The 15,212-nt window shown below is 47.5% G+C and overlaps 1 protein-coding gene across 1 annotated transcript; it reads right to left on the bottom strand.

Annotated features, from left to right (window-relative positions):
* Window positions 1-2,760: 2,760 nt before the first annotated feature.
* On the bottom strand, window positions 2,761-13,524 carry LOC144160093 (monoglyceride lipase-like). Its single transcript, XM_077691700.1, has 7 exons — window positions 13,403-13,524; window positions 11,195-11,307; window positions 10,219-10,355; window positions 7,403-7,513; window positions 5,542-5,715; window positions 3,563-3,694; window positions 2,761-2,967 (listed from the first exon to the last, which is right to left on the bottom strand). Exons 1-7 carry the CDS (start codon window positions 13,522-13,524, stop codon window positions 2,761-2,763), a joined length of 996 nt encoding a protein of 331 aa, XP_077547826.1.
* Between the last annotated feature and the right edge of the window lie 1,688 nt (window positions 13,525-15,212).

Here is a 15,212-nt window from a genome sequence, read left to right as displayed (position 1 = left end):
CATGTAAAAAGATTAGGAATGTGTTCCAGCTTCTTGCAGTCCCCTGTTTTTTTTTTTTTTCAGGAGTAGTGTATTTGGTTCTTTTCGGTCACCTACGCTGACAGTTAAACGGGAAGAATTCCCACTGACGATGCCAGAATGCCCTCCCAGGTGCTGATGTTCGGGGTGATCATCTTAGCAACGCAAGGAGCGAAGGACAAACCTTGGCTCGTCTCGAGGCGTCCATGACCTGCAGAAGATATTGTGGCCGTCACCATTCTGGAACCGAGGGCCACTGGACTCGTTCGCCGCCATCCAAGAGGTAGTCGTTAGTTCACTGCAAAAGCAAAAATGATGATGACGAGGAAGCCGACGACGACGATGACATAAAGGTTAGCGAGTTCAGCGCGTACCCCTTTGAGGAGATTGGCCAGGTCGAAGCATCTACTGGGATTTCGTTAGAAGGGATATGTGAAATCTAACTTTTAAACACAAAAAAACGGCGGAAGAAGAGAAAGAATCTGAGATGTAGTTAAGGCACCAGATCGCCCTGCCGGGCGTCCCTAAAAAGATACCAGCGCCTATGATCATTTATATCAGTTCCTTCCCGTCCACTGCCTCTCCTTCACCAACTTCTCTTTTTGTTTTATATTTTTACATACTTTTCATGGTTTTCTTTCTTTTCTTGGTATTATATTGGTTTCAACACTTTCTGGTGCTACATTTCATGTTAGGGCACTTCATTTTTTTCAGTTTATATGTATTTCCCCCGTAACCGATTACTTTAAATGCATTCGTTAGATTTTTAATTACCGACTATATATTTTGTCTCGGTGAGTGACCTTTCCCTGGCCAATCTCCCTGAGTCGTATTGCGAATCGGGGCAGCGTGGTCGAAGTGGACCCTGGTTGGTGTCGTGCTGGGGCAGTCATGATGACGAAGTTGAAGGAGAAGAAAATTTTTTGTACAAGTATTTACCTTTCGGTCTCAGAGAACAGGCAGTGCGCTCCTGTGGGCGAGAGATTAAATAGGCGCGTTGGTTCCGTTCCCTTTCACACTTTTTCTCGACTGACGTCGGGACGCACCAATCACAAAATTCATGGCGCTGATAGTAGCGCCCCCACGAACAAACACACACACACACATACACACAAACACGAGAGACACGCTCCTCTCTTGCTCAGGTGGTCGTTAAGTTGCTTCCGCCGTGGCAATCCGCTTGGGGTCGGAGCCCCCGTTGTCCTGGTTATGTTTCACCACCGGGAATACGTCGGGCATTCCTCTGTCGTAATATTCGTCCGGTGGTGCGTTGAAAACACCTCGATCGTCGTCAGACACGCCACAAAAAAAGGCATGACAACGATGCGCAGGCACGCCGCCGAAGCTTGCAGTGCGGGGCGCCAAGCGATGCTGTTGTCAGCCCCACCGCTGGCCGGTTGGCGCTTGAGGAATTACGAGGTCGCTGAAAGGGCTCTTGTCAAGTAGCAGCATAGTTCGCCACTGTGAACACGCAGGGTCGTAGAAAATTGATTAGGGAAGACCGACAGCAGGTTTTTGGTGGTTCACCCGAGCGCAGAAGACGGGTTGCGTTGCGTAACAGCATCGCAACAGTGGGTACGACGAATATCTTCTGGCACCACCACCGCCACGTGAAAGCATGATAATTACACCTTCGGTACCAATTCAAGCGGTAAGTCGCAGAGAAAAGGTATGAATAAATGTACAAACGTTTTCCTTCATATAACCATTTGTGTTGCTTATAACTGATGCGCAGGATTCTTCTCGTGCTTCTTACACCGGTACGTATGCACATATATGGGCCACGCGTGTAGTATAGCTTTTCCTGTGGCGATACTCATTAAAGACTTTTTTCTTCTGCCGCATCGTGTGTCCGTCTCCTTCTTCGCTCTGCTTTTTTATTCAAATACCACAGCGCAGACCATTACACTTCGTACTGATGAGCTATAAATCTGTATTATAGTAGCTTCATTGTGCCAGCATGACAAGTATGCGAGCGCCTGTGAAGTACCGCCGGCCAAGTAATTCAAAGCATGTAAGCAGATTTAAGCGTCCCGAGACTCATTTTACTACTCGCTCGTAACAGCTCGAGCACAGAAATTTGCTCCACCCCATTTTATCTTCCTCGTAAGTAGGTACGCGTACTGCTGTGCCCAGGATCCACTTCTCCACATGACGGTATGCTTAGTTACTTAAACGCAGTGTCTAGAGTGTCGTACGACGACATTCGAGTATCTAGGACCAGGCTAGCACTACCCAAACCGTCTGCCAGTGTGGTGTTGGGGTTTCGTCTTAGCTTCTTGGTGCCAAGGTCGGTGGTTCGAGACATATTTTTTTCATCGCTTAGGTTAGCGGTTAGTTTTTGGAGCTTTGCATGATTACTTTCTGTTCGTAGGTCATTTTATGTTTGTTTAGGTTATGTTACCTTGTTTACGTTAGGCAGAGCAATGTAATGCCAGACACAATTTTTTTTTACGAGACGCCGGTGGACGTCAATTTAGTGGAGCGCTTACAGTGCCGTGGGACGGCACTCTATACACAGCCTTGCTTGAAAGCTGACGGCAAACCAGAGTTGTTATACGCGAAGTAAAAAAAAAAAAAAACATGCGACGAATTAATCAATGAACAAGAGAAATGATCAAGGGCTGAGTTTTATTTGTCCCAGTATGTCAGCATTAGTTACAAGGGTCATATATTCGGAATAAAAAGAGAAGAAAACGACGAGATCGAGAACACAATCGCCGCCGCGAGATATGGCAGCAGTCAAGACTTGAGCGCCCCCGCTTCGATGAGCCGCGCAATACTTTCCCCGCTGCCGCACGCCACGTGCTGAGCGACCTCCGGGTAGACGGGAGGAGGAATGGGATGGTGGGGCACCCTGGCGGCGAACCACTCCACGATATCGCTGAGCACGAGTTCTGCGACACCTCCGGGTTCGTGCAGAAGGCTGTGGTACGCGCCCGGGTAGATCTGACAAGGGGCGCACAGCAAAGGTACGACTCTTAACTTGATGAAAAAAGAAGCGTGTAATAAATCATAAGGCAAAATTGTCCGGTGTGCTTGATATGAACTACTTCCTTGCTCAAATGTTGTTCTAGAATTTTTCCTGCCCCGAATTAACGAATCAACGACGCGCACTTAATGTGCTCACTGATGGCATGGCCGCTGTGCTGGCGGGAGATTTGAACGCGGACGCTTGACAGCCCTGTGCAATCTTTCTGCTCTACTCGGTGGTCGAACGGTTTGGATTGGTGGATAACACGGACAGTAACATGGGTACGACGCGGGAGGAAAACGGACGGCCCCACGTTTGTCCGATAGAGCGAAATTCTAGTCTCTCAAATTATCATTTAGTTAGTTAGCCAAAAGATGTGGTCAATCCCAAATTGCAAACAAATGTCTTTTGTTTCGTGCACTCTTTCGACTGTGCCCAGCTTCGCTGGTCATCGTTTCTCCCAGCTTGAACGGGCAGGGATGTTTTTCAATTACGCCTTTAGATAGCTAACGGATAAGTGGTAAGAGCAGAGTCGCTGATTCGCGCACAAGAGAAGCACTTATATCTCACCTTAAGGCTCTTGTCCTTGCTTGGGGCCTTCTCGAAGAACTCTTCAGAAGCTGCGGGATCGCATTGGCTGTCGGCCGAACCGTGCTGAAGCAAGAACGGCACCTTCACAGCTTGTATCTTGGCGCGTGCGCTCTGCGGGAGACAAAAAAAATTACACCTTCATCAACTTTAACTATCCGTAATGGGATTTCTAGTACTCACACACATGTACGTTATTAGTCAGTCACACACATACTGCTATCGAAAACACCTAACACGTAGGCGACCGTCTCTGATTTCGTATCGTTCCCGAATCAATGATGATTTCAGAAATCACAGGTTGACGAGGAGATCTTGTAGGTAGGGAGCAGAGGAGATCCCTTTCCTCAGTGGCGTTATCAGCATCCCGAGCCGAATCCTCTATACCTGTCGCGTTTCTGGGGCCGGACGCAATTTCCAGAAACTGATACGCGCATAGCGCAGCCACTGAGCAAGCTCAACACACGATATGAACAAAAAACTCACACACATCACGCCAAGCGCCCTATCACTTCTCCGCTACCATGTTACCTTCTCTTATATCCAGCGAAAGCTTGCGCGACAACGATTTTACGAGGCTTCCACAAATGGTGCGAATTGAATGCAAGCCTCTGACTAATGCAGCACTTTTAAAGAAAATGGACGTCATTCCGCCCTGCGAGAGTAGATGTCCAGCGAAGCTGTTGCAAACCATTACACATGCTGATGGGGAGGCTATGAAATGTTCCTTGCTGTCTCGGCGGGATTGCCGCATGCACTCGGCTTCTTTGGCGAGAACTACTGGGTCTCGCCTAGCCTGACGCACGCGCTAGCCCTCAAATGACGTCAACCCCCTCCCCTTTCGAGAGCAGCTGCAAGCCTAACTTGTTTACCAATACACATAGGGGAGGGGAGGCCATTGTTCACCGGTGCCTTATACTCCATCATGCGGTTTAAATGCTTGTTTTGTAGTTTTTTCTTTACGCAAATACTCAGCGCTATGCAGCACGCCTGATTGTCCTGACGCATGCGCTCGACGTCTTGGGCGAGAACTGATGGGTCCTGCTTGAGTTTTTTCTTTACGACACGACATTTTTCGACCAACGAGAGACTAACAGCTTCGCTGTAATATTGGCTCTGTCCTGCGCTTTCCTAACTGCCTATCATGCTGCAAAAAAAAAGTATGTTAAAAATGATCTGCTCCTTGTTATAACCACCGGCCGGGTAGGCATATCTCGTAGTCATGCTCGTACAGTCGCCCAAATCTTTAAATAGCGTGCGCGAGTGACGACCTTTCTGTTCATGCGCGCCATATGACGGGGCCAAGTTACGAAAAAAGATGAGTCTAAGCGCATGCTCAGAAAGCGCGCTCAGCTGGGCCCATCGTCTGCTAGGCTGCTCCTTCTTTGGAAGTTCACCTCATACAAGCCCGCTGCTAAACGAACAGGCAGCGTATATTTTGCTCACATTTTCTGTTCCGAAGATCAACGTTGCAGCAATAAATAGAGCAAAGGAGATCTAAAGATACGCCATACAGGCCCAGTCATGAAGTAAGCCGAAGAACATAAATAATTATTTTACTACTTCTTGCGTAAACGTTCTTTTTTTTAATCTGTAGAAAGGTCAGTTATCAATAATCTGTGCTGCCACGTTGATCTTCGAAGCAAAATAATAGCAAGATCTTTCCCTTACTCACACTGCGCATTCGTTTGCAGCGCGTTTGTATGGGGAGTCGTAAGGAACAGCCTAGCAGACAATAGGCCCAGCTGAGCGCGCTTTCTGAGTATGTGCTTACTCTCAACTTCTTTGCAACTTGGCCCCATCATATGGCGCTCAACCACAGAAAAGTCGTTGCTCGCGCACGCTAGTTAAAGATTTGGGTGACTGTACCCTCTAACTGCATCCTATCTTTCCTAGAAGGCCGGCGGAAGCAACCGTGATGCGAAAAATGGGAAAATGGGAGGCCCGAAGAGGATCCTCACCTCGACGGCTCTGATCAAGGCCGCCACAAAGCCGGCGTACACGTTGCCGTGGTATCCAAGAGGGTCGTTGTCCATTTGCTGAGCCACGGCGGGATCTCTGCAAGCCGTCTGGGCACTCACGATGCCCAACGAGAACTTGGGGCAGAGGCAGCCCAAGACACGGACCATGGTCACCTGAAGGGAAAAAAAAGAGGAAATAAATTTGATTTTTATTAATGAGGCATGGAAGGTGTGTTGGGCCGTGGGCGGTGGGATAGGCACATAAGAGCTTTTTGTCTAAAATACGTTTTTTTTTTCGGCAGTGTCAGCCTCTTTAAGAGTGGTCAACACCATAGTCCCGAGCACGCTACCCTCATCTTCAGCTGCACTCATCCTTACACTCGGTGATAACTTGAGAACGGCACCGGGAGTTGCCGCTGTGCCTCATCACCGTAGCCGGATGTATTCCGCGCGGCGAAAGTAGGGCGTTACTGGGTATATTTTGAACATGGCGTGAGCCGTTTCCGTGATTTTTTGTTGGACTTAATATGCTTATAAACGACCCCAGTGACGACAAACAAACTGCGTGAGACAAGGCAGACGATATCACGCATTCGTAGCAAACCCCTTTCAAAACGCGCGCGCACTGACGTCACGGGTCCGGCGCTTTGGTGGAGTGATACACTACATGAGGTGGCGCCGTTCTTGAGTTGTAACCGAGTATAGTAGTAAAGATGTGTGCCAGCCCAGTCTAAAAAGACGACAAGAATTGTTTTTTGTAGTTTTGTAGTATTTTCGCGTGTCGTAGTGTCGTCTTGTATTCTTCTCGTGTCGGGATTCTGATGTTCTGTCGAATGTCGTATTCCTGTCCTTGTTTGGATTTTCCGTCGTGCCGAATATCTGTCTTGTCGTGATCCTGATGTTCCACCAGTAGTTCCACATTGTTTGAATGTTATTGCCCATTGTGAAGAGTAGCGTAAATGGCAGTTCTGTTGTGACTACAGGAACGTTTGTCGTTGCGAAAATTGACTTTGTCGTTACGACACAAATGTGTGTCGTTAAAACAGATGGCTTTGTCGTAACAATAGGACTTCTGTTGTCAAAAAAAGTTTTTGTTGTACGACACGAATTCTTGTTACGTTTTTGCGGTATCCCTGCTGCGATTATAAGATTGGGAGGCGCTATGTAACAGTCATGGCCGTAATCGTGGGCGGATGCCGGTTGTTGCCAATCCTTGTTGCTTCGGCCGGGCTTACACCTAGGATAAATATGGGATGCCACATTTCTGCTTCCCGGCCGGCGCCCACACGTTTCCACGCCAGACAAAGTTCATTCACGGCCCCAATTTATCTCTTCCCTTTCCACTTCGTGACATCTTCTTGCTGGACGTTACCATACCGGCGAAGACAGGGATCGCGCCCAGATAATCAGTCACATGCGCAACGTGCAACAATCGCACGGTTAAAATTTGGAAATTTACGTAGAAAAAATCTGGGTTACCGAAAACTAATTTTTGGCCTGTAACATTTCAGAGCCCCGAATAACTTCAGCACCGACCCCAACTTCTGTTCATCCTCTCTAATTCCCAAAATATTACGGTCGTTTTCATTTCCGCGAGGCGTGAGTATAGTTCCCAGATCATCAAACTCATCTGTTGTGCAACGATCGTATGGATGTGTTTCGGAAATCTTTGGCGAAGAATCTACCGTAGCTAACTACTGGTGCTAGAAGCATCCGAACGTACTTAGAGCGCAAAATATTATACTCTTATCAGCATGCAGCGATCGCCGGAATGCTTGTAAATTGTGCATTTCAACACCGGGAAGCAATAACGACGCGCAAATCACGACAGACAGTATACTTCAGTTCGCAGAGAACTTACCCTACACCACGTCGCTTCCTCCTTGTCGACTCCCAACAGTGGAGCAAGCAAAACCATACCAGCGAAATCCTTTGGCCTTCGCTGAACCGCCATGATTACCAGCAAACCACCCTGAAGAGAAGAGGCCGGGCGTCGATATTTAGGGTCACATTAGAGAACATAAGGCGGCACAAATTATTCCGCAGCCCTGCCCTGCAATGTGCCTTTGACCCCAGATGTAGCTTCGGTGCGTGAAGCCCCAATGTAAGCGTTTTAACAGAAAAGAAGAATGTGCACTAACTGGCGAAGTTTCAAAAGATCCCGCCGTTTTTTGCGACTTTGGTAGATGTGCGTAGCTTCTTATTCTGATTGTAAGGTTTATTGCGCCGACGCAAGGCAGGCGATGAGGCGCGCCGTATAGTGGAGGGCTCCGGATTAATTTTGACCACTGGGGGACCTTTAACAGCCGCCGAAATCGCGTACACACGGGTGTTCTTGCTTTTCGCCGCCATCAGAAAGGGTGTTAGAAGAATTAGGGAGAGGGAATTACGCTGCAGAGGCAGCAGAAAATAACTTTTCGGAGGCATTTCCAGTGAAGCACACAGACAAGCGAGTGATTTCCCTTTACCCTTTACAGCGGCAGCCATTTTTTGCTTCGAATAACAACAACAACGAACGCTGGTATTTCGCACAATGGGGCGCAGAAAAGTTTGACGCTAAATAAAAAATTAAAGCCGTTCCACTCAACCTGAAAGCTGTCGGAAGTGCGGAGCAGTGATTCGCCCTAATGAGCTGTAGCGCCGTTATTCACTCACTGCTGCCACTAAATGCAACTTAAATTTCCCGCCTCCGCAGTGCTCGCGCACCCCAGGCCTGAAACTGCGCCAGCGGCAGTTATATTCTCTTTGTGCTTGCTTTTCCTCCTGCACGTGTCGGCGTTGCACTGCCACTTTTTTTTTTTCGCTTACTATCGCAAAAACCAACCCATCGAGCGTTGCTAACTAAATGAACGCGGGCGGTGCCGGTTAATTACGATATTTTGCCTCAAATGTACCAACAGCTTTCTTTGCGCTAAACAACGGGGAGATGTATGACAAGCGGCAGCGGTTCACGCGTTTCGAACGCTTATGACTATATAAACCGCTTGGCTTTAGAAGCCTGTGGGTTACGCCGCGACGGCAGCCGCTACAACAGAACGCCGTGTGGCTCTACTTGTGTCCATCGAGCGAGCTACGACGACAAGGCAAGCCCCTAAAGTGCCCTGCACTTAAAACAAATGCGCTTCGATATTTGGATGCGTAGTTGTATGTTTGGATACCAAACACCCCGCATTTAAGTGAGTTTGAATCCCGCAAGGTGGTTCTGTCTCAATAACTTCCGCCTCGTGGTAAAGCACGCTTTACAGTGACTACGCTTTTCGCAATTGGTACCTCCAGCCGCCGAAAACACTCGGCTAAACTCTAAAAGAAACACATTTTTGCGTAAAAAGCAAACAAAGTGTTGAATATCGAGAGAGCAGCAAGAAGCCCTGTATTGAGGATCTGCATTAACTATAAGTGAATATTTAAGATTTTGATTTTATTTAGAATATTCGTGAACGTTTGGTCACCCATTCGGCACTTTGATAGTGTCCACCCTGCCCACTTCAGTACTACCAAATATTAGGTGAACGTGAGGGCTCGTGAGTAGAAAAGGTGCGAAAGGATGAGGAGAAGGAAGGGGAGAAATTGATGCAAACAGAGTGCAGCAGTAAAGAAGTCTGATAAATGTGCCAGGGCAAGCAACAATGCTTTTGCCTCCAAAGCATTTATGGAAAATTGAGCGTCCCGAGGAATTATTCATCTAGGCTTTAAAGAACCAACCTTTTTTTGGCAGTCTACACATTGTGGAATCTTAGTGTTAAGCCTTAATTAGCCGGTAGTAAGAAAGCAGGAGGTGGAGGAGAAGTAAAAATTTTTGAAATTAGCAGAGAGACAGTCCTAAACTAAACCCCATCTACCTGTTTCCCTTGTCCTACGAATCGCCACTTTTCTTCTTGTTTTTTCAGCTTTCTATATCAAAACCTTAATTATGAACGCAGTATCGAACGTAAATTTTTACTGTTTTGCTTTTCTTCAAATGCCTCCAATTAACCTTGTCTATAAAAACTCCTGCCAAGCAGTTCTGGTAAATCGATAGCACTACCGTGAGGAGGAATACAAATACGAAAAGCGCAGTGAGGTTGTGTTCCTTGGCCTCTGCTGCCTCTCTTCCGTATCGCGCTGTAGTTAATAAAACGAGCTGCCAACTCGCTCGAAAGTATGCATTACTAAGCTCTCGATAGTCAGGATTTTACGTGCTACAGCAGTACTGCGTTCGCACTGCGTAATGTGAATCAATACACTCGTATTGCTGCCCGTTTCTTTCTGGAACAATTCATGATATCATGATATTTCCGCTATGACCGAGCATCTACTCCGGAACTTCCTGAGTGTCCAAGCCGTTGGTCTCTAGCATCTCAAATCATGGAGACCGCGCTTTGAACACGATAATGAGTAAGAGTCAGACACCCTAGCTTATTTACCAGTGGTTCCTTATTTCGGTTGTTTATAAAATTTTGAGTGCATGTCTTGCACCTCTACTCATTCCTGATGTTTTGTGCCATTTCGTCGGCATCCGAGCGTCCTTATATCCAGGTGCCAGGCTGCGCCACTGTTTGGCAACCATGTTCAACAAGGTTTTGGCTATTTCGGTTGAATAACCAGGAGAGTATGTCTACAGTAACTGATAAGTAACTGAAGAAAGCAATGGGCAGCTCCGCACTCTCTACTCTTTTTTACGTCAAAACATGTACTGACCATTGAGTGACCAAACAGGTAAACGGGCTTGTTCGGAAACTTTTCCCGGGCCATGTCTACGTGCTTCAGGATGTCGTTCACATAAGTGTCGGCACTCTTGATTGTTCCACGAGGACCTCCGCTTTTGCCTTGACCGACTGCAGAAAGGGCGGCACCCAAACCACTTCAAGACGCAAAAAACAAAATACAAAGTTGAACCAGAAGTCCGAACTACATGCACGAACGCTTTAAAGGGCGATTATTTCCATGCTTGAGGGGGTTGCCTGTGTTGGCGTGCATCGCGAAGTCCTTCACAATCAAATAAAACTACTTCTCGCTAACATCCCAAAAGTTAGCTGTCCGGTTCGGTGTAGTGTAGTAGCTTCATGACCTCTACAGCAACAGCGCTTCTATGGAGCGGCCATGCCACTTCATCTTCTTTACCGTCTTCAGCGTCTCGTATGCTTTCCGAACACAGCAACCACGACTTGCGGCGACCACTTCACACCCCTGGCTTACCTGAGCTCATTGCAGAGACAAAGTCCAGTGTGACAAATACACTTACCGCGACGAAACCGGACCAGTCATAATAGGGCTCTAATTCCATGTTTCGAAGTCGCCAGAAGGGCCAAAGACATCTTCCCAGTTTCGATTACATTGTTTTGTAGTTAAGGACATTGGTAGAAAATAAAAGCGAAAACCGGGGAAAAATACCTTCAAGGTTAATAGGTTGAGGTGGGCATATCCAGTTTGCCCCTTGAGTATGCTGATTTCTTACAGTGGCTCGCAGAAACTCCTTAGTTTAAATGAAAATTCGCGACCTTGCTCATTCTTGACCTCCGTTTTCTATCAAACGGTGCACAGAAATTCCTGAAAAGTTTTTTAGATCCTGATAATATGTGGCGTACGAAGACGCTATGGACGAACACATTCCCCATGTTTGAGTAAGTTGTTTGCGTATATCAAAGCTTACGATACTGCAATACGCATAACTTGCCGTGGTCGTGGGCGAAGACGAAGCAGCCCAGTCCGACTAAAGTTTCGGCGAGTGTCTCGTATCCGGGCTGGCTGCAGTGATCGCCGTACCCATGGGCGACGAACACCAACGCTCTACAACAGAAAAGTAGAAGGCATTCTCATACGATAATCTCCCTACCCTGGCATTCGTACTGTGAGTGAATGGCGCCAAAATAGAGAAAAAAATACACCAGCAAGTTTACGTACCTCTCTGACAAAAGTCAGGGGGTGCAGTTTGTAAACGTGCTTGCACTCCGTACAAATAATAATACCCCCACGACATTCTGCAGGTTTGCGGGAATTGGATATTTGCACAAGGGCGAATCTTCTTGAGGGGTGGTTACGAGAAAAAAGTTTGCGTCATGGTGTCGAGGCAGCACCTCCATCCAGTTCCCAGAGGTCGTGGGTTCAAATTAAAGCTCTTTCAAACTGTTTTACTTGCCAGTTTTTGTAAGGCAACAGGCCAATTTATAATTCTTCAATGCAGGAGCGGAGGGGTAGGGCTTTCGCACCGAGCGCATTAGCGCTGCTCCACACAGACGGGTGAGATCGTGTCCTAATTTTAGCTGGATGCTGCACGGCCCACCTGGAGGAATTAAGAAACATAGATAACATTTTTCGGCACCCTGGGTCTACAACGGTTTAAAAAGTACCACTCTACACCAACGTCCAGAAAAATAGGGAAAAGTACAATTAAATGAGTGACCGTGTCACGGAGCTATAGGGCAGTGTTTTACGTTCTCCAAGCGGAAACCAACCCATAGTGTACCACTTCAGCCTGTAAAAATATTTCCGGAAGTACAATCAGTATAATAATACCTTAAAAATCTCCGGGGTCTCATAAAAATACAAACTTTTTATGGATTGTGAATGCGAAAGCAGGATGACCAATTGAAAGCTCTGGGTATATCATGGTGCTGGATCAGCCGTATTGCGTCGCCGCCATAGAGTAGACGAAGCAGCAGCGCTGGCAGTGAGAGCGGTCATGCATCGGCCAGACCACCCTGCTGCTTCTTGGTGAATGCTGCGCCCCTAGATGAGGTCGGTGTCTTCCCGCCTACACATTTCTCGCGGTGCCGCCTGCGCTCGGATGTCCCCTTGAGGCGATCTCGCCCTTGCTGCGGGCCCACAGGACTCGTCGCAACGAATGGTGACGTAAGGCTGCCGCACAACTGCATTCACAGCCAACGAGAATTTGCGTGCCGTTTTCTTTCCACCAGAATAACACCGTTGATGGTGCCCAATTTTTTACCCAGTGCCTAATCGCCTTAGGCACTGGAAGTGAAGAAAGTGAAGAAAGTGTATGACAGCTGCATCTTACCGGTACTCACCTACGGGGCAGAAACTTTGAGGCTCACTAAGAGGGTTCAACTTAAATTGAGGACGACTCAGCGCGCAATGGAACGGAAGATGATAGGTGTAACATTAAGGGACAAGAAGAGAGCGGAGTGAGTGAGGGAAGAAACGCGTGTAAAGGAGATACTAGTAGAAATTAAGAAGAAGAAATGGACGTGGGCAGGGCATGTAATGCGAAGGCATGATAACCGTTAGTCATTGAGGGTAACAGAGTGGATCCCTAGAGAAGGCAAGCGTTGCAGGGGGCGGCAGAAAGTTAGATGGGCAGATGAGATCAAAAAGTTTGCGGGGATAAATTGTTCGCAGTTAGCACAGGACCGGGGTAATTTGAGAATAATGGCAGAGGCCTTTGCCCTGCAGTGGGCGTAGATAGGCTGGTGATGATGATGGTGGTGATGAATTAGCTTATTATTAAAACTATCCAGCGAAAAAAAAGGCAGAAACTGTCGTAAATTGAACCTTGAGGCACCGACGGGCGTTATTCAATATAAATATGAGAACGTCCCTCAGCGTTTTGTTAGCGAGGACGGCCTTGACAATTCAAATATTTCCATTTCGTACGAAAAAAGATACGCCATATGTAAAACGAGATCTGTGAAACGCTCTATGGGAAGAAGATCTGCACGCCTGTTACGTTCTCCAGAAGTCTCTTCAACGTTAGTCACTCCACCGTGACATTACTCCCCCTAAGTGCAAACCTACGCGGCTCTCCTGGTCTCAAAATGCGTGATATATCATTCGCCATCGGGCAGGCTTGAATAAACAGAAACGCTTCTCAAGCCTTAACGGACGTTTGGATATATGGGTGCGTGGCAAGTAGAGAATGCGATACCTGGGCTCAAATGGGGGCGACCAGGACTTGCAGAATATCTTGTGCCCATCCCGGTTGCAGAAATAAGCGTGGCCGATGACGGGTGCAGTACCTCCTTTTGGCGTCTCCGCCAAAGCGCACATAGTGTGAAGCCTTCGAGGTCGTAGGTGCGAGCGGATGGCCTCTTTTTCTTCTTCTCAATCGAGGCACCAGAACATGCCACGATGTCCTCAGTCAGGAACATCCTATACGAAATACTCAAACATTGTCCAACGGAGTGAATAAAATGGACATAAAACGGCAATCGTTAGTGATGTCCCTCACTTCGCCCATTGGACACAGTTACGTTTTATCGAGACAAAAATAAACGCCGGTTGGACAGTTGCAGGGGAAGACAAAGCTTCACGGTAGGCTCAACGAAACAAGGGAGCGGTGTGCTGTATGCAGATTTAGGTTGCGTCCGATGATGGTGACAATGGTTTTGTAAGGCAGACAACGGACAAAAGGTAAGGATTACCTTCCCGGTGTCTTTCTCGATCTGCTTATTGAAATGGCCGCAAAGGGATCCGAGTTATTCGAGGTCAGGTGTGTCCACCACTATAAGCGCGTCAGTCCACTTGCCTGCACTGTAGCCGCTGCTCGGAGCACAAGCTCGTTGCACACATTCTGCTGAGAGGGCAAGACTCAGTAATACGCCATTATCGTGGGACTAATTGAGCGCTTCTGGCTGTTTTAATTGCCGGGAATGAAAAAAAAATTGTGACTGCAGTAAGGTGGTACCTTCGGAGTGCGACAACAGACGCGACAGACACGAGGAGTAAAACAACAGACGCGAGTATAAGCGCAGGCTTTGCTAACTATCACGAAAGTGTTCACCCCCTTAATTGATAAAATACCGCGTGAAGAATCGCCTTCAACTCCTTTACAGGCAACAAGAAGGCTTAACACAGGAGAGAGAGAGAATAGTCTTCAATGATACTGGTGAGGTTAGCCTGGCCAAGGCGCCTAGCTTGCTACACCAGATGTATGAAAAAATGAAATCAATGAACAGATGATGATAATGACTGTGATGAAGATGGCGCGCTCATTAAGAGAGTCCTGTTTAAAGAGTCTGATCAAGTCTTGTGCTTCGCAGGAAAGACAACAGAGCTTTTGTCGACCGAGATGCTCGTTTGGCGTTCGACCAAGGGCTTGAAGTTGTTGGTAAACAGTGGTTATAGCTTGAATGGCCAACTTGCAAAAAAAAATGTGTTTGGGGCGGGAAAATAAACATTGCGAGCCAGTCACTTGTGTAGGGTTTGTGACAAGTCCGGTCTATACGGCCTCCATACACGTGGGATCAGGCTTTCAAATACAAGCAAAGGGAAACGACTCTCAAGCTCGCATAGCAGCTACGCTCACGGCTCGCATTAAAACAGCTGTGGCATGCGGGGAAACACATTCGGCATTTGGGAGAGTTCAAAGGCTACCATTGGAACAGCATATATGATGGTAGTAATAATCGAAAAGCTGTTGAGTCACCGTTCAGGTCATGGTCGTCTGGAAGTTGAAAGGAGAACGTTTCAGAAGTTCTCAGGCACCACTTCACGAGATGTAGTGGATGGAAAAACATTTACATTGAACTGAGCAACAGAAACGCCGGTATTGTGTGCGCCGCCCTCTTTTCGTCACAGCTGCTGTTGATGTCATCGGTTCGGTGTCAAACGGTGCCGAGCACCGATGAAATTTGCAGAGCACCTGTCTCGTGCAATGCAGCAAGTTCATTCCATGCATGTTAATGAAGGGGTACGAAGGGAAATTTGACGCCCACTTGAAATGCAGCCGTACGACT

The sequence above is a fragment of the Haemaphysalis longicornis genome, unplaced genomic scaffold, assembly GCF_048455015.1.
Source record: "Haemaphysalis longicornis isolate Haplotype H1 unplaced genomic scaffold, Haemaphysalis longicornis Haplotype H1 scaffold_10, whole genome shotgun sequence".
In the NCBI taxonomy this organism is placed as follows: Eukaryota; Metazoa; Arthropoda; class Arachnida; order Ixodida; family Ixodidae; genus Haemaphysalis; species Haemaphysalis longicornis.
Note: the sequence above shows the minus strand (reverse complement) of the source record. Positions and strands in the feature narration are given on the sequence as shown.